General features: G+C 38.8%; 1 protein-coding gene across 4 annotated transcripts; it reads right to left on the reverse strand.

Annotated features, from left to right (window-relative positions):
- Window positions 1–738: 738 nt before the first annotated feature.
- LOC127350202 (GTPase IMAP family member 8) lies at window positions 739–19,291 on the reverse strand. 4 transcript variants are annotated; one of them, XM_051376571.1, is made up of 7 exons: window positions 19,093–19,291; window positions 17,033–17,734; window positions 15,337–16,032; window positions 13,774–14,553; window positions 13,497–13,670; window positions 13,261–13,416; window positions 739–1,457 (listed from the first exon to the last, which is right to left on the reverse strand). In XM_051376571.1, the coding sequence occupies exons 1-7, from the start codon at window positions 19,106–19,108 to the stop codon at window positions 1,393–1,395; spliced, it is 2,589 nt and encodes an 862-aa protein (XP_051232531.1). In that variant the 5' UTR covers window positions 19,109–19,291; the 3' UTR covers window positions 739–1,392. The 4 variants fall into 4 exon arrangements, with proteins under 4 accessions (XP_051232531.1, XP_051232529.1, XP_051232528.1 ...); XM_051376569.1 differs by lacking the exons at window positions 13,261–13,416; window positions 13,497–13,670; window positions 13,774–14,553; window positions 15,337–16,032; window positions 17,033–17,734 and adding exons at window positions 1,694–1,867; window positions 1,970–2,749; window positions 3,799–4,497; window positions 5,306–6,007 and having other exon boundaries at window positions 739–1,613; window positions 19,093–19,289; XM_051376568.1 differs by lacking the exons at window positions 13,261–13,416; window positions 13,497–13,670; window positions 13,774–14,553; ... (1 more) ...; window positions 17,033–17,734; window positions 19,093–19,291 and adding exons at window positions 1,694–1,867; window positions 1,970–2,749; window positions 3,799–4,497; window positions 5,306–6,007; window positions 8,012–8,219 and having other exon boundaries at window positions 739–1,613.
- Between the last annotated feature and the right edge of the window lie 88 nt (window positions 19,292–19,379).

The raw sequence follows: 19,379 nt of genomic DNA on the forward strand, positions 1-19,379 counted from the left end.
ATATTAGGTGAGAAACAGGCAACGCAGTAACACAATCTTGCTCCCTATTTGATCAGCACTGCCTACCTTGACAGTTTGATCTGAGTTTTATACACTACGCTGGACAGACTCGCTGAGAACGACCTGTCAATCAAAAGGTAGCCAGCCCATTTAACATCTATTTTACTCTAAATTGGACCATAATTTACTAATTGAACATCATAATGTATGGAAGAAGATGTGGAACTGTTTACTGAACTCATAAATGAAGTGAGAAGTCGCCTCATTCTCCATTAGAGTATATGGTATTGATGTGTTATTGCAGCCAATGGAGCTCCAATGCAGATTTTAAGGCACTTCCGCATTGGCTTTACTTTTTATACCCAGAAGTTCTGTACATTATATGTACTGTCAATGAGGCAGATGAGGCATCTCTCGTGCGCCCTCTCTTAGGTCCAAGCTGGGTTAGGTTAGTTCTTAGCCTGGCTTCAAGTGGTCATGTTTGACTCCCTGACTGGCTTCTATGCTTCTAGAATTAAAAACACTAAATAAATATAATAAAATAACTGTAAATCTAGAAATACCTTGAATTTTGTCATTAATGAAATTAATTATTTATGGTAAACATAAACATTCAGGTTGGTATCTATAAATAACATTTGGTTGGAAATTTCCTGACGGTTGTAACTGACTGACCAAGCAATTTTAGTTGCTTGTACTAAACAAAACCATAAAGGTGGTGAGGAGAAAACACTGAAGTCAATATCAAATCAGTTTTATTTATACAACACTAAATCGAAGCAAGTTACCTCTCAGGGCACTTTTCATAAAGAGCAGGTCTACTATAGTCTATACTATTATTTACAGACATGACAGTATAATGTTTGATAGTACATACATAAAACTGACCTACATCATTATTATTGAGATCAAATTTACAAATGGCAACATTATCATGGTTTCATTTAGTGTATGTGCCCACCCGACGGATGTTCAAAATGTACACTGTAGTAGAAGTAATAGGCCCACTGCTGATATATTATTATATTATAAATATACTGGTACTGCCTATTTTCATGTCTATATACACACTGTGTATATCTGTATGGGTGAAGAATAACAAAAATGTAATTTATTTAAGATGTTTAAATAACAGGAGTTGATGTGTCATCAATATGTATTGACATCTATATGGAAAACATAGATACATTTATCAGTTTAATGACTGGAATATTTTATTGTAAGGCACACCCTGTTGTCCCCCAAAACAAGAACACCTACAGCCCATCAAATTATCACAGAACTAAATCAACCTTTGTGGCACAGGGGAATTAAGCTAGAATAAAAGGATCAGTTTCCATTATATTGTTGTTTTAGTATGTTATATCATTGTTTTCAGTGTATCGAAACAATTCATTCAGAAATATCAGCTTCTGTGTGAAAGAACACGTCGTCCTGTTGTAGCACAGATCCATAACCTGACGTCTGAGAGAAGTTGAGGGTCAGCTGGTTCTCAACATTTGTGCTGATCTGAAGTGTGGACAGCCATTGTAGAATATTTTCAAAGTGGCTGGTTGATATTCTCCTCTCTGGAGAAGACTGAGCAACAGACTGTGCTAGACTGTCTCCTTTGACTGTAAATTAAACAAAACACATATTTGACTGTAATATTGTGCTCAGTGTGAATGCTAGATATTAAACCATTTTTACTTACAGTCCTCGAACAGAAAATCCTTGCTGTTCCGAAGACGATCTGTGGCTCTCATTATGTCCTTATCCAGCTTTTCAATTTCCTGGCTGATTTTTTCTCCTATGATTTCCTTCTTCTCCTTTCCATCTTTCTTTTTCTGACCAACACCCTTGGCTTTGAGTTTGGCCATGTCACCAACTAACAATTGATCATTAAAACAAATGATTAGCGCAACAGGATATTTATATTACGATGGAAAAACTAACTCATTAATCATCCCCATCCCAGTGTAATACTCACCCAGGGACTTGGATTTAGTGCTTGTCACACTCCCCCTGATATCAGCTTGCAGCTCGAGGAGTTTTTCCCTGAAGCCCATCATCATCTCCAGCTCCCTCCGCCTGTACTCCTCCTCCAGCCGCTGCTTCAGCACATGTTTGAGCTGCCTTCTCCTGAACTTCTCTTCAATTTTCAGGTCGATGTCGTTCATGTCAGGGCAGAAGAGCCGGCCGCTGTTTCCTGCCACCATTTCCTCTATCTTCTCAAACAGCTCGGTAACCTGATTCAGATCAGCTCTCTTCATATTGTTCACAACATGGTATTTGTTCTCACACTTGTCAACCAACCAGCGTAGAGCTCGATGCTCCCTTTCAATGTGTTCCTCTACGGATTTATCTGCTAGTTTGTCTCCATATGTGAACAGAACCATTGTGTGTTTCCAGACACTGGCATCCAAGAGGTTCATGTGTTCCTCCAGAGCGACCTGTTGAGCTTCTCTGAACGCCAGGTCCAAGGGGACAACCAGCAGAACAGCATGAACGCCTAACAGGCTCACCGACAGACCTCGAACAATTTCTCTGTCCATTTCTTTAGTGCAGAGGGAGGACTCCTCATACCAGCCCGGGGAGTCGATCACTGTGATCCTTCTGCCAGCAACTTCCCCGTCCTCCACCTGACAGTGCGTATTCGCACAGGTGGCAAACACATCCTTACGCAGGAGGTTGTTTCCTGTTGCACTCTTTCCAGATGTCTTCTGACCAAGCATCACAATCCTCAGTTCCCGCAATTCATCTTTGGAACCTGAGAAGAAAACAGCTGTCATTGCTGGGTGAAAACCTTGAACCCACAGTAGTATCGTGGGGGTATTTTTATACTATTATAGTTTCATACTAATTTTTTTAATAAGCCTACAATTTAAATATATGTTACAACAACTGTATATTTAAACGTTTAGAGCGTTTTCAAGGTAATAAAGCAGCTTACTTCTGTACTCCTCGACAGTGACTTAGAAAATTCATCTTAACATATTGTTTTAGGAAAGAAGACATAGAAAAAAGTCATCTAACATGATAATACTGAACTTAAAGGACCTTGTTAGTGGTATAAAAAGCGATTTCTTTTCACTTTACTCGGTGCCCCGTTGACTAGTGTTATAAGCTAATTAGCGGTTTGTGCTAAAACCGGTCACGGTCGATTAGCATGAAAACATATCCCGGAGAACGGACCAACTCGTTACACATGTGTCATTAACCCCAGGTTCATTTTGCGCCGGAATTGTCCTTTAATTCCTTGTGCATGGGCAGCCAACACATCTTGAGCCGGGAAGGTGGACCCCACCAGTAACACAGCACATGAGTTTAGTTAGTAAGATAGATAGTTAGCCATATAGATGGTAGTAGAACTACACTGATGTAATGAGAAGGACTACAACTAGCATCAGACCTATACCGATACAGATATTGTTATCAATATTTGAGCTTTAGTTAGCTTTAGGCTAACTGTCTACAGCCATGCTAGTTGTTCGGTGCAGCCTACTTATTAACAACAGTCCATTGAGATAAATGTTAATGTCAGCATGCTAATATGTATAAATGGAAAATGCTAGCCTGCTGACGTTTAGCTGATATAATGTTTTTTATTTTATTTTAGTATGTTAGCAGTAAACACAAAGTATAGCTGAGGCTGATGGAAATATCATTCTTTTCAGGTATTTGGTCACAAAGTGTTGGACAAATTGAATTTTTTCCCCCCTTTCCTCTTGTGTCTGTTTACACTCATAATGTGGAAACAGCTCTCACAATGCCACACTTATTTACTTGTGACATTAATGCTCGATGACTGAACCGTACCGCTCAGGGTTTTTCTTTTGGCCTTGACTTGACTTTGCCTCAGTCGCGCTCCTTCTTCTACTCTTCGTGTTTTCTCTTCAATGGTTAGAAATATCTTCTCATCTGGGGAAAAATGGCTCCAACCATTTCCAGCCACAGTCCAAGTGATTTTCTCCAGTAGCTCTGTGATTTGAGTACCATCATCTGCATTCTTGTTATCAATGACATGATATCTGTTTCCACATTGTTCAACTAGAGACCGAATGGCCTCTCCCTCCCCTTCGATGTACTGCTCTATGGTATTTTTTCCCAGCCAGTCTCCCCTGGTGAAAACTACAACAGTGTGTCTCCACACTCCTTCTCCGAGAAGCTCCATGTGTGTTGTCACTGCATCTAAGTGTTTGGCATTGAAGGATGCATCTGCGTCTATCACCAGCAGGAAGACGTGAGGCCCAGGGGGGCACAGGAACATGCTGCGCATCACTTCCTCTTTGATTGCTTCAGGAGTGTCAGACGCTGGGAAGCCTTTCCACCAACCTGGTGTGTCAACCAGAGTTATTTCAGTTTTACCCACAAAACCATGCCGTGCCACCGACTGCGCCGTTCTTCTTCCATCTTCTTGTTCCATGATTCCCAGGATGGCGTTTACTACTAAGGTTTTCCCAGCACTTCGGCTCCCCAAGAGAATCATCTGGAGTTTTGGGATGGTTTTTCTCTCTTCTGTTAGACAAAACAAAGCTTTATTAGCCAAGGAGCTTACAGCAATTTATACAAGTTATTGAATTTACCAAACTATTAACAGCCTAGCAGCCTGATAAATGGTTAAAAAGCAACTAATTAATTCATATTTAACTGGACAATGACAAGATGTATTAATAAAATCCATCAATACACTGACCATATTTGTTGTTTTTGGCATGATGCTTTCTCAAGTGACAGCTCAAACCCTTACTGAAGTTTTTATACTGTGTGAAAATTGGGAGATAACCTTTGGTTTTAAATTGATTTTACAAGCTTTCAGCATTACAAAGTTAAAGCATCATTGCACAACAGTGGTTTGTGCTATGGCTCAATAAAAAGGTCAATTCTTAAGGGGGCTAATAATTTTGACCTTGATAGGTTTTGGTTTTTGTGAAATAATTTCGTTTCTGTGTGCAAAGTAAAATAATGTAAGCATCCAAAATAAAACTAGGATGTTTAAAAAAGCTGTGTTAAAAATTCTTTGTTCTGTTTAATAGCACTTGGGAAATACTTTTAAAATAAAATCATTAATTTTCATAGGTTGTGTCCCGTTTGAAATCAGAAGTCAGTGTCGACTTAATATATGTAACTTTACTTGTGTAACATAGCTTACGTCAGGTACATAACCTAACTTACAATCTTTTGCTAAACCTAACCAAGTAGTTTGTAGTTTGTAGCCAAACTGCGACCTCTATCTGTGACCTTTATTTTGAAAGTGTAACCAGACATTACATATTTATTGTTGTATTACTTTGGCATCGATACAGGGTTATTCTGTCACATTCACCTTGAATGAGTATCTTCATTTCTTGTCTTTGTTCCTCTGCCCTTTTCCGTCTCTTTTCCGCCCTTTCAGCCACTTCTCGTTGCTTCTCTCTAATGATGTTAAATATCTGTTCTTCTACCTCGTAATAGCTGCCATTGTTGTGCTCCACCATCTCCTCTATCTTCTCCAGCAGCTGTGTCACCTGAGTTGAGTTATATCTCTCCTTGTTATTGAACACGTGGTACCTGTTACTGCATCTTTCTATTAACCACTTCAGTGCATCTCCCTCACTCTCAATGTGTTGCTCTATCATCCTCTTCCCGAGGAAATCTCCACAGGTGAACAGTACCATGGTATATTTCCAAACACGCTTTTCCAGGAGCTTCATGTGCTCCTCCACAATCCTTTTCTGCTCCGCAGTGAAAGCACAGTCTATGGGAATAACAAGGAGGAAGACATTTGGTCCAGGTGGACACTTGGACGCATTGAGCTTAAATGTTTGCTTGTCTCTCTCTGGGATCTCAGTGAGGGAGAGGGAGCTGTTCCATCCTGGAGCATCCACCACGATGAGCTTCCTGCCATCGACGTCTCCATGTCTTACCTCAGACTGGATTGTTCTGGTTCGGCCACACTCAAACCTTTCCTCTCCCAGTATGGTGTTGCCAGAAGAGCTCTTGCCAGCCCATCTCCCACCAATCAGGATGAGTCTGATCTCTTTCTCCCCTGGAAGACAAATGAAAACTTGATAGTGTCACTTTATGGACCAGAAGTGAAGAAATAGAGACAGTTTTACCAAGATGTTAGGTTTTCAATAACATTGTGAAACTGCTTCTTTGGCTTGATGAGAATGCATTTTGTTATCAAATTGGCAGAGAAACTTTAATACAAAGAAGATAAGATGAGAAAATCACCAAAACTAGAATGAGTGGGTTATCACACTGGGTTTCTGCTGCTTTAGATGACTGACAGAAGGGGGATGCTCGAGTAAACTTGTACTTGACTGCTTGTGTTGATCTTCTGAGGTTTGTGGAAGTTATTTTTGACTTTCATTTGAGAGACAGAGTATGAAGAATAGTAAGGTGAGACAAAAGTCAGACATTTTTAGAATGATCCTGAACCAAAACAAATCATTTTGAGCACGTTAAAAGAAGCTACATAGAAAAAAAGATCAACAAAATCAGCTGAGAATGACTCACAGCCTCCCATTGTCACTTGCGCTGTGTGCTGTGATGAAGAATATGCAATACAGTGAGTGACTAAACAAAATACTTATCTAATTTATTGCAACGCAATAATCACATTCTTAATTTCTTAAATTTGTTTTTGTCCTTACTTCTTTTAATGGACGGGTGTGTTGGTTTTAGTGGCAAGCATGTTAAAGATCATTTGAGTACAGCTTAGCTTTCTATTTATGTGGATATATGGAGAAACTACAGGGGCCACAAAAGGCCATACTTACAAACAGTGTGTTTGGTTTGTCTGTTCTAGCTACTGTAGAAACATGACGGTTCAACATGGCGGACTCTGTGGAAGAGTCCTCTGAAAAATACTTCTTATTCTAAGGTAACAAAAACACACTGATTCTTATTTTCTGGTGATTATACACTAATGAAAACATACCTATGAATATCTTATTCCATGTCTGCCAATAGATCATCCTAATTGTTACAAACCTTTAAAGAGTAACCAGATCTAAATCCTGCTAGCTCCCTCCCTCCCAGCAAATTTAAAAAATGCAGCAGAGAGAATCAAATAGGGGCAGCAACACCGGCCAGAGTGACAGAGTACAGCTACCAGTAGTGGCAGCCATGAGCAGCTCTTGTCAGACTCTGTGTTCACGCTGGGAACTCAGAGAGTCTGCTGGAACTTTCACAGTCACTATAAGCACATTTATGGCAGTTTGTAAACTTTTCGAGGGCTACCTGTGTAACATGAACTAAGCTAAGAAGCTCAGAAAGGCTAACTCTGCTGTGTCAGTCTGCAGAGTGGAGACATAATGTGTTTTGTATCCTTACTGGCAATGAACCAATCTAACTGGTTTTACAGGTTTCAGTCTTGTTTTCTTGTAAATGCATACAAAGACTTTTTTATAGCAAAATATGTAGAGTCAAATACTTTGCAATAAAATGTCCAGATTTGGACCTGAATCTATCAACAACACTACTGTTTTAGTTACTTAAGCTACTTATTATTATATATACTATACTATATTATATATACACACACAAAATACACTACAAATACAGCTAGCTTCAACAACAGTTCAACATTCCTTATCTAGTTGTGTTACTATTTCTGCTTATGACTCAGTGTTTACATGAAACCGTTGGGGTGGAGTTTGACCTGTAAGGAAGATGGAATCAAATGTGTTTTGTATCCTTACTGGCAATGAACCGATCTAACTGGTTTTACAGGTTTCAGTCTTGTTTCTTGTAAATGCATACAAAGACTTTTATTATTTTACCTTATTAATTATTAATATGTTAATAATGACTGTTGCTGGAACAAGCTGATTTCACCTTAAAACAGATCTGCATGTTGCACTGGGCAATAAAGCAATACATAATATTAATATAAAGAAGATTACATTGAGAGTGGATTTATTTATTTATACAACATATCAGGTCCTCATAATGAAGTAGTTAAGCTTTAACGTATTGTATCTCAAAGCAGGTTCAAATATACAGAAATCCATTTATGCTTAAAAGAACAGTTTGATTAACTCACCAAGCTCATTTTCCATTTTTGCTGGTCTTCTCTTTTCATAGCCAAGTTATCAGTGAACAATTGAACAACACCGAGGGCTCTGCAGAAGTCAGTGGATGAAATATATCCTGAAAATGTTTTAAGAAAACAGGTATTCAGGCAGTTTTTACAGCCAGTCCGCACAGCACTGACTGTCTGCAGTGACACAACAAAGCAAACTGCGTCAAAGTTTCTCTCAGGCAGTCTCATAAGGCAACCTGCCTAACTGGTTTTACTCATGTTGTGTAACAGCAGAGAGCTTATGAACATGAACTCAACATATCAATTAAAATGAATAACAAACGTCTGCAGAATATGTAAACATGCTTTCAAAGTCTTTGTTGTCTGACTATTTGGGGAGTCTATGTTTGACTGTGTATGCCAATGAGTGTAATAAACCAAGCAGTGAAGCAATGAGAAAATGTTTTTTTTAAAACAAACTGGGTTATTATTAACCCAAAAAATGCCAAACAAATATGAACCAAGAATTTAATAACTAGGCCTATAAAGAGGTCAACAAAATATAACTAACTCAAACAGCCACTAAAGTGTTAATTGATTGACATATTAGCATGTGTTTTGGCCCAATAAGCTGCACCCTCAGCCACGCCTTTTGCTTCACTAGGAAGGAACCGCCCCCAACAACCAAGGTAAAATCAGAATCAGAATCAGAATTGGGTTTATTGCCAAGTAAGTTTTTACAAGTACAAGGAATTCCCTTGGTGCGTTGGTGCATAAAAATCACACAAAAGTTAAAATATAATAAATAAAGATAAAATTAGAAAGATCTAAACTGTACAGGAATAATGAGACCAGCTGCAGATGGAAAGAAACTGTTTTCCGACGTGAGGTTTTGGTCCTGATGGGCAGAGGGAAGTGTTTCAAAGTGCTCAAAAGACAAAGAAACAAATTATTCATATAACAGGAAACCTCTTGTGTAACCATCCAGTGTTAAAATGTGTGCACATAAAACAATGTAAGGTTAATAAGCAAATAAACCAACAGATTTCAAATCAAACAAAGTGTGTAATGTTAATTGTTTGGGTGAGGTTGACTGCAAATGAGATTAACCTGTGTTAGATAACAACTAATGAGGTGAGGTGAGCGTGAGCTGGGGTGCTGTTACCCTGTGTGGCTGTGGCATATTTGCATATATTAATGAACAAAGTGCTGAGCTGAAAATAATGTCAGTGCTCCTGTATTTCGTTGTTGCAGAGTTCAAGCTCAGATAAAAAAACATTTCAAGTCAATTTTTTATGAGACTGAACTCAGACTTTTGTGATGTTTTTGCAGATGGTGGCAGATTTTCCATCAGCTTACCTTGTTATACTGAAGCACAGCTGTACACATTTCAGTCTCCGTCCTAACCAGAACTCTGTAACCTCTCTGTGCCACAGCATATCTTTGGAAACAGAGACTAAAAATTCTCCTTTTCCTACATGGTTTTGGCAGACTGTGTCTGCATGTGTAATTTTGATGTACTTCTCTGTGTCTCTGCGCACTGACTTACAGTACGTTGTTCCCTCCAGGCAATACAAACTACAAAAACTGTAAATGAAATGCCAAATAGCACTTTGGAATTTATTAAATCAAAACCAAAAATATGTATATGTATATGAATATGAATATGAATATGAATATGAATATGTATGTATGCATGTATGTATGTATGTATGTATGTATGTGTATATTTCATTTAAATCAAATGTATAATATATTCAAAGATGAGTCATGCATCACGCTGTCATAATTATCCTGACAGATACATTATGGTTATGGGTCTCTATAAGAAATGGCATAATTTAAATCCAGACCCTAAATTAGCATCTGGTGGATTGTGAAATAACAGTTCAAACAGTGCATTAGAATATGGACAGTGATGATATTTGATCTTTGACTTACTGACTCACAGCAGAGACTGGGGAGTGACCAAGTAGAGGGGAAGGAAGTAGGAAACAGGCTATTGCACTAACAGGAATAACTATTGTAAGAATTCAGTCATAAGTCAGTAAAAAACATAACAATAGTTTATTTATAATAAAATTAAATTAATAACAAATTCATTCAAAACCAAATGGCAATTCAGCAATGATGGAATGTAACTAAGTACATTTACTCAAGTACTGTACTTCTATTCAGAGATACTTGTACTTGAGTATATTTCCATTTTATGCTGCTTAATTCTCCACAACATTTATGAGACAGCTTTAGTTATTTTTGCACACAACTACACAAAGTTTATATAAGTGCAGCCATTTACTAAAGACTGCTTAAAATAATAAGAACTGTGTGTTTGCTGTTTGGTAGTGAGCAGCTGGCGTACGGTGGGTTTATCAGAACTTCCTCAATGAAAATGCAGAGTTTGATAAAGGTGCTGAGACTAAACCATACTGTGTGTGTGTGTGTGTGTGTGTGTGTGTGTGTGTGTGTGTGTGTGTGTGTGTGTGTGTGAGAGAGAGAGAGAGAGAGAGAGAGAGAGAGAGAGAGAGAGAGAGAGCGAGCCATAGACAGTGTTGGTTCATTAAGTCGCCAGAAGAGGGCAGACAAAACAAATCTATGCTACCCTGCAATGTGTAATTGTTCCAGTTTATTATTTTTGTCATCCTAGCCCATTTCACCTCCTCTATTCTCCTCCGTCACTGCCACTAAAACAAATGCTGTCACTGACGCAAACAGAAGAAACACACTTCCCAGGTAACAAAAGGCTAAAGTCCAAACATTTTCCTGGCTGTGTACCATTCAGTGCTCCTGTTACTGCTTTGTGGGTTTCCATCTTGTTTGATTTCAAGTGTGAGACACAGTTCTTTAAATTAAAGTAATCAACAGATGCTGTAAAAACTGAAACAGAAATGCAATCAAAGTAAAACTTTAAAGCCTGTTAAAATGGATTTTGCAAATCCATTAAAAAAATGTAATAACTTTGTCATTATTTATTTCTTATTCATTGTTGTTTTAATAGTACAATTTAAATGTAAATGTATTACATCTTTTCATGAATAGTTTTTAAAGACAATCAGTCTGTGCGCAAATGCAAATGTATTTGCACTGAAAATGTTTCGAGATGTTTAAAGAGAAACAAATATATTTGTGGCTTTGTCCATTTTTCAATCTTTGATTTTAAAGTAATCCAAAATGATTCCAATTAGACTGCTTTTTTTGTAATCCAGTGGATTTTGTTAGCCGACTAATTACAAAAATTGCCATGAAATTTGTATTCAGTAACTGAATCTGACCCAAAACAGAAAATAGGTCATAAATAAATAAATAAACAGGACTTCTGACAATTTCTAATTAGTATTAACCACGCATAGATTTATGACTTGAGTGTTTATACATTTTATAGTGAGACTAATATAAAAGTAGCGTCGGTGCATTAGAAGTCAGTCTTGGAGTTCTCTGTGTATTGTATGCATATACATGCAGAGGTTGTAGCTGGACCGAGGTGCTGATGAAGACACAAACCGCGTTGTTTTGCAGCACAGATAAACTTAACTGACCAGCTGTATCTGAAGATACATATCTTGTACAGAAATAGTCGTTTGTGGTGGTGTTAAATCCCACAAAACTCCAAAACTTAACGAATATGAAAATGAGATGCATCCACTAAAAAACACATTGGTAAGAGTAAAAGGACAGACTTTAATTCCAGTTTCTGAATTAGGCCTACATTTTGACAACAAATTTGACAACACACACACATTCTGCTCAAATATTTTAATATTATCTATCAAGTATTTTTATGATGACTAGAAAATCTGTGGTAGTTTTCTTAAGATTATCATACAAAGTTGGCAAATATTGGCTTTACTCCAATACAGTAGAGCTTTATGTGTTTATGAGCTCATGCTAGAGCTAGACTGATAAATGTGTCAATATGTTGGCCGATATTGGCTTATCACAGATTGTTGGCATTATATATTTCAGTTGAGCCCATACTGCAGCGGCCTGGGTTCAATGCCTGTCATCTCCTCTCTCCCCTGCCTTTCCTGTCGCTCTCTACTGTTATGTCAAATAAAGCAAAATGCCAAAAATATAATTTAGAATATGTACATCCATATTGGCACAAAAATCTGGTGTCGATTGGGCTCCACCAAAAGATGTCTATTTCCCACCTCAACAATACATCCCTGTTCATACTGTTTATTACATACATAATACATATAATAGGCCACATTGTATTATCACACTCAGTGCGTGGGAAAAAAGCTTTATTGCGAGTGGGAGTTAACTTTCTCTTTGAAATTGTACCAACTTACACTTTTTAATGAGGGGAAGAAGAGTGTCTTGGTCTAAACTGAAACAGATGACTTATGTATTGATTTGTGCAGAGGAAGAAATTGATGACATGAACAGATGCTTTCAGTGGCACAACAAACATCTGTATTCTGTTGACATGTTGGCAAATCGATATCCTTAACTTTAGGGCATACCTTCCTCTGACAGATGTCAGATAACCATGAGGAAAATGCATTTTCCTTTCCATTTTCATTCATAACAATAAAATAATAAAAATCCCCCAACATAACAATAAAACATGCTTTATAGTTAGTTATAATATACTATGCATGACAAAATCAGCTGATATTTTAGTTTCAAAATGTAACTAAATACTGTACACATTATACTTCTGGTACTACTTATTTGTTTTAATTAAATTAGTGGAATTTCCACAGTACACTCTGACAGTAAATTGCAAAGATATGGTCTTTCCTTTTCAAAATAGAGAGAAAATGTACATTATGTGCTGAATTTTATCATCTCGCTGCAGCTTCCACATGAATACAAATCCAGTAAGGTTTCCAGATTGCCTTCCCTTCACCTTGGATTACTTTCTTGGGCAAATAAAATAAATAAAAAACAGTCTCTATACAGGTTAGATGTGCCCATTACAACTGGCTATCACATCAAATAATAATGTTTGGTACATAATGGAGACAATGTATTGAGTAATTAGTGTATTGTAGAAGACGGGGATATAATACATTACCTAAAAATAATGGGAAATATAGTTATACAGTTTAATGATTGGAATGTTTGTAAAGTGTCTACCAAAACCAAGAATACTTCTGACTACAGCCGGCCAAATTACCACAGACTGACAGACACTTGTGACACAATGAATAGTGAAACTTCAGTAACAGGATGTTTTTAGCCTATTGAGATGATTCATTCAGAAATATCAGCTTCTGTGTCAGAGACCACGTCGTCCTGTGGTAGCTCAGATCCATAACCTGATGTCTGAGAGAAGTTGAGGGTCAGCTGGTTCTCAACATTTGTGCTGATCTGAAGTGTGGACAGCCATTGTAGAATATTTTCAAAGTGGCTGGTTGATATTCTCCTCTCTGGAGAAGACTGAGCAATAGATGGTGCTAGACTGTCTCCTTTGACTGTAAATTAAACAAAACACATATTTGACTGTAACACTGTGCTCAGTGTGAATGCTAGATATTAAACCATTTTTACTTACAGTCCTCGAACAGAAGATCCTTGCTTTTCCGAAGACAATCTGTGGCTCTCATTATGTCCTTATCCAGCTTTTCAATTTCCTGGCTGATTTTTTCTCCTATGATTTCCTTCTTCTCCTTTCCATCTTTCTTTTTCTGACCAACACCCTTGGCTTTGAGTTTGGCCATGTCACCAACTAACAATTGATCATTAAAACAAATGATTAGCGCAACAGGATATTTATATTATGATGGAAAAAACTAACTCATTAATCATCCCCATCCCAGTGTAATACTCACTCAGGGACTTGGATTTAGTGCTTGTCACACTCCCCCTGATATCAGCTTGCAGCTCGAGGAGTTTTTCCCTGAAGCCCATCATCATCTCCAGCTCCCTCCGCCTGTACTCCTCCTCCAGCCGCTGCTTCAGCACATGTTTGAGCTGCCTTCTCCTGAACTTCTCTTCAATATTCAGGTCGATGTTGTTCATGTCAGGGCAGAAGAGCCGGCCGCTGTTCCCTGCCACCATTTCCTCTATCTTCTCAAACAGCTCGGTAACCTGATTCAGATCAGCTCTCTTCATATTGTTCACAACATGGTATTTGTTCTCACACTTGTCAACCAACCAGCGTAGAGCTCGATGCTCCCTTTCAATGTGTTCCTCTACGGATTTATCTGCTAGTTTGTCTCCATATGTGAACAGAACCATTGTGTGTTTCCAGACACTGGCATCCAAGAGGTTCATGTGTTCCTCCAGAGCGACCTGTTGAGCTTCTCTGAACGCCAGGTCCAAGGGGACAACCAGCAGAACAGCATGAACGCCTAACGGGCTCATCGACAGACCTCGAACAATTTCTTTGTCCATTTCTTTAGTGCAGAGGGAGGACTCCTCATACCAGCCCAGGGAGTCGATCACTGTGATCCTTCTGCCAGCAACTTCCCCTTCCTCCACCTGACAGTGCGTATTCGCACAGGTGGCAAACACATCCTTACGCAGGAGGTTGTTTCTTGTTGCACTCTTTCCAGATGTCTTCTGACCAAGCATCACAATCCTCAGTTCCCGCAATTCATCTTTGGAACCTGAAAAGAAAACAGCTGTCATTGCATTTTTATTGAGTTTTGAAGGTTACCAGGTTTTTCAATTGGTGGCCCAAAGAGAAACATCCAGCCTGATTAAAATACAGGAACACTGCAGATAATAGCGTTATTCTAAATATGACTGTTATTTTTTTTCAGTCTAGTATATGGCCAATGCTGATGCTTGCTTGTGCCTACAGACTGAGTACGGAACATGAGCAACAGGGCTGTGACTACAGTTAACAAACGGCCACTGACCGAGACAGACTGACAGCAGTTTCCATTCGTATATCCTGGATCTTTTAGCATTTCTGTTAACAAGGCTTTTAATGTACTCTATTTATCAAAGGGACACTTGACGTAGAAAGATAGGGCTGGCAGCAGCGCAATAAAAACACTCTTTGTGTGGATGCTGCAGGGATGCTAGCCGGAGCTGTTGTGAGACAAACTTCAAGCACTGCTCACACATGCTCTGCGGATAAGGGGTTAATGTGCTTACATTTGCTAATTAGATCTGAACACAATAGCTGTGGCTGATTGGAATGCTAATAGTTTTTCAGGTATTTGATCATAAACAAAAGTGCTTTGACTGAAATATTTCAGTCTGAACAAAAGTGTTAAACTGACCAGCCTTGCTTCATAAGATTAGTATTAACTGCAGCACTCTTCTTGTACTTCTGTAATTGTCTTTCCTCTTGTGTCTGTTTACACTCATAATGTGGAAACAGCTCTCACAATGCCACACTTATTTACTTGTGACATTAATGCTCGATGACTGAACCGTACCTCTCAGGGATTTTCTTTTGGCCTTGACTTGACTTTGCCTCAATCGCGCTCCTTCTTCTACTCTTCGTGTTTTCTCTTCAATAGTTAGAAATATCTTCTCATCTGGAAAAAAATGGCTCCAACCATTTCCAGCCACAGTCCAAGTAATTTTCTCCAGTAGCTCTGTGATTTGAGTTTCATCTGCTTTCTTGTTATCAATGACATGATATCTGTTTCCACATTGTTCAACTAGAGACTGAATGGCCTCTCCCTCCCCTTCGATGTACTGCTCTATGGTATTTGGTCCCAGCCAGTCTCCCCTGGTGAAAACTACAACAGTGTGTCTCCACACTCCTTCTCCGAGAAGCTCCATGTGTGTTGTCACTGCATCTAAGTGTTTGGCCTTGAAGGATGCATCTGCGTCTATCACCAGCAGGAAGACGTGAGGCCCAGGGGGGCACAGGAACATGCTGCGCATCACTTCCTCTTTGATTGCCTCAAGAGTGTCGAACGCTCGGAGGCTTTTCCACCAACCTGGTGTGTCAACCAGAGTTATTTCAGTTTTACCCACAAAACCATGCCGTGCCACTGACTGCGCCGTTCTTCTTCCATCTTCTTGTTCCATGATTCCCAGGATAGTGTTCCCTACTGACGTTTTCCCAACACTTCGGCTTCCCAAGAGAATTATCTGGAGTTTTGGGATGGTTTTTCTCTCTTCTGTTAGACAAAACAAAGCTTTATTAGTCAAGGAGCTTACAGCAATTTATACAATACATTATTAAACTTAGCTAATGAAAGAATGAAAATACATTAGTACATTGACCATAGTAAAATAAATGAATGGATAAAATAAATAACACTTACCAGGTTCTCTTCACAAAATGTTTAAAGGCTAGTTCAACACTGTGAAAAACATACTCTTTTGTCTGTACACTAAATATATGGCTGGGGCAAACAGGCAGTTAGTTTAGCTTAGCATAAAGAATGCATAAACTCGTCTTCCATCAGCTAAAGCTCACTAATTAACATGTTTTTGTTTGTTGAGTCCATGAAAGAAGAAAGAAATTGTTAAGTTAAATCTCGTCTTTGGTTTTCTGGAATTGTGGGAGACTACTAGTCTCGTTGTCTTGGTGAGAGAGACTCCATAACACCCCACAGGAAAACAATTCGGATAACCACATGTACCTGTTCATTTTGTAATGGACAACAGGGAATTGAAGCCTCTTGTCTACAAGACCGGTCTCTTGAAAGAGCTGAAGCAGGCTCTCAGTGGGGTCTGAGTGTAACTGGCTGGCTGGTGACCCCTGTAGTTGCTAGCTCCCAGACCACTTGTCCCTTCTTTCTTGGACCTGACTAATGTACAGCACTTTGGATTTTGCCAGCTCCCTGTTGGATTTGTTTGCCCTCATTGGGATGTTTATCTAGAACTAAAAGAGTGTGTTCATTGGATGTTCCCATTTTTGTGATGAGCAGTAAACTGAACATATCCGTTTGTAACTATGCAATGCTGGTAGGTGGATTTGTTATCTTCCGAACTAGTTTCCACCTGGTTTCAGTCTTTATGCTAAGCTAAGCTAACCATATGTTGGAAGTAATTTCATGTTTACCATACAGAGAGTGGTATTATATTCTGAAAGTAATTTAAAGCTTTAAAGCTTTAAACCATCATACAGTGTATTGAATGAGCTACAGGACGCGTTGCCACTGTCACATTCACCTTGAATGAGTATCTTCATTTCTTGTCTTTGTTCCTCGGCCCTTCTCCGTCTCTTTTCCGCCCTTTCAGCCACTTCTCGTTGCTTCTCTCTAATGATGTTAAATATCTGTTCTTCTACCTCGTAATAGCTGCTCTTGTTGTGCCCCACCATCTCCTCTATCTTCTCCAGCAGCTGTGTCACCTGAGTTGAGTTATAGTTCTCCTTGTTATTGAACACGTGGTACCTGTTCCTGCATCTTTCTATTAACCACTTCAGTGCATCTCCCTCACTCTCAATGTGTTGCTCTATTGTCCTCTTCCCGAGGAAATCTCCACAGGTGAACAGTACCATGGTATATTTCCAAACACGCTTTTCCAGGAGCTTCATGTGCTCCTCCACAATCCTTTTCTGCTCCGCAGTGAAAGCGCAGTCTATGGGAATAACAAGGAGGAAGACATTTGGTCCAGGTGGACACTTGGACGCATTGAGCTTAAATGTTTGCTTGTCTCTCTCTGGGATCTCAGTGAGGGAGAGGGAGCTGTTCCATCCTGGAGCATCCACCACGATGAGCTTCCTGCCATCAACGTCTCCATGTCTTACCTCAGACTGGATTGTTCTTGTTCTGCCACACTCAAACCTTTCCTCTCTCAGTATGGTGTTGCCAGAAGAGCTCTTGCCAGCCCATCTCCCACCAATCAGGATGAGTCTGATCTCTTTCTCCCCTGGAAGACAAAGGAAAACTTGATAGTGTCACTTTATGGACCAGAAGTGAAGAAATAGACAGTTTCACCAAGATGTTTTCAAAAGCATTGTGAAACGGCTTCTTTGGCTTGATGATAATGCATTTTGTTATCAAACTGGCGGAGAAACTTCAGTAAAAGGAAGTAATCAGATTTCATACTGAGGAGAACACAGTCAATTAAGGTGAGAAAACGACCAAAACTACAATGACCCGGTTTCTTCTGCTTCAGATGACTGACAGAAGGTGGATGCTCCGGTAAACCTTTGCTTCTGTTGTTCCTCTGGGATTTTATGGCAGAGTTATTTTTGACTTTATTAATCCCTTTTATTTGAGAGACAGTTTGAAAAATAACAGTAAGGTGAGACATGACCAAATAATGGAATCATTTTTAGAATGACCCTGAACCAAAACAAATCATTTCGACGTTAAAAGAAGCTACTTAGACAAAAAGATCAACAAAAAATAGAAAATCAAAATACTTGTATGATGTAGTGCAGTGCAACACAATAACCAAATGTTTCATTTCTCCAAATGTTTTTTTGGGGGGGTCTACTATCTTGCTTTTCTAAAGATGATTCACTTCTATGTTGAGAGACTGTACTTTATAGTGGTGTTATAGTTATAATCAAATGTGTGTTTGTGTTTGTGTGTGTGTGTGTGTGTGTGTGTGTGTGTGTGTGTGTGTGTGTGTGTGTGTGTGTGTGTGTGTGTGTGTGTGTGTGTGTGTGTGTGTGTGTATAAGCGCCCAATTAATCTACACTAACTACAGCCTCAGAGCTTAGAGCTGAATCACAGCATAAAAAAGTAAAAACGCTAAATTACACAAAACTGGTATTTTTGCAGAACATTTGCATTGGTGTTTCTATTTCTGCTTATGACTCAGTGTTTACATGAAACCGTTGGGGAGAAGTTTGACCTGTAAGGAAGATACTGGTTCTGATAACTAAGATGGAATCAAATGTGTTTTGTGTCCTTGCTGACAATGAACCGATCTAACTAGTTTTACAGGTTTCATTGTGTTTAAGTGTTGTTTTCTTGTATATGCATATGAAGACTGTTCGTATTGTTTTACCATATTAATTGTTTATATGGTAATAATGACTGTTGCTGGAACAAGCTGATTTCACCTCAAAACAGATCTGCATGTTGCACTGGGCAATAAAGCAATACATAATATTAATATAAAGAAGATTATATTGAGAGTGGATTTAATTTATACAACATATCAGGTTCTCATAATGAAGTAGTTAAGCTTTAACGTATTGCATCTCAAAGCAGGTTCAAATAAACAGACCACCATTTCTGAAAATTATTAAAAGAACTGTTTGATTAACTCACCAAGCTCATTTTCCATTTTTGCTGGTCTTCTCTTTTCATAGCCAAGTTATCAGTGAACAATTGAACAACCCCGAGGGCTCTGCAGAAGTCAGTGGATGAAATATATCCTGAAAATGTTTTAAGAAAACAGGTATTCAGGCAGATTTTACAGCCAGTCCGCACAGCACTGACTGTCTGCAGTGACACAACAAAGCAAACTGCGTCAAAGTTTCTCTCAGGCAGTCTCATAAGGCAACCTGCCTAACTGGTTTTAATCATGTTGTGTAACAGCAGAGAGCTTATGAACA

The sequence above is a fragment of the Dicentrarchus labrax genome, unplaced genomic scaffold (genome assembly GCF_905237075.1).
Source record: "Dicentrarchus labrax unplaced genomic scaffold, dlabrax2021, whole genome shotgun sequence".
In the NCBI taxonomy this organism is placed as follows: domain Eukaryota; kingdom Metazoa; phylum Chordata; class Actinopteri; family Moronidae; genus Dicentrarchus; species Dicentrarchus labrax.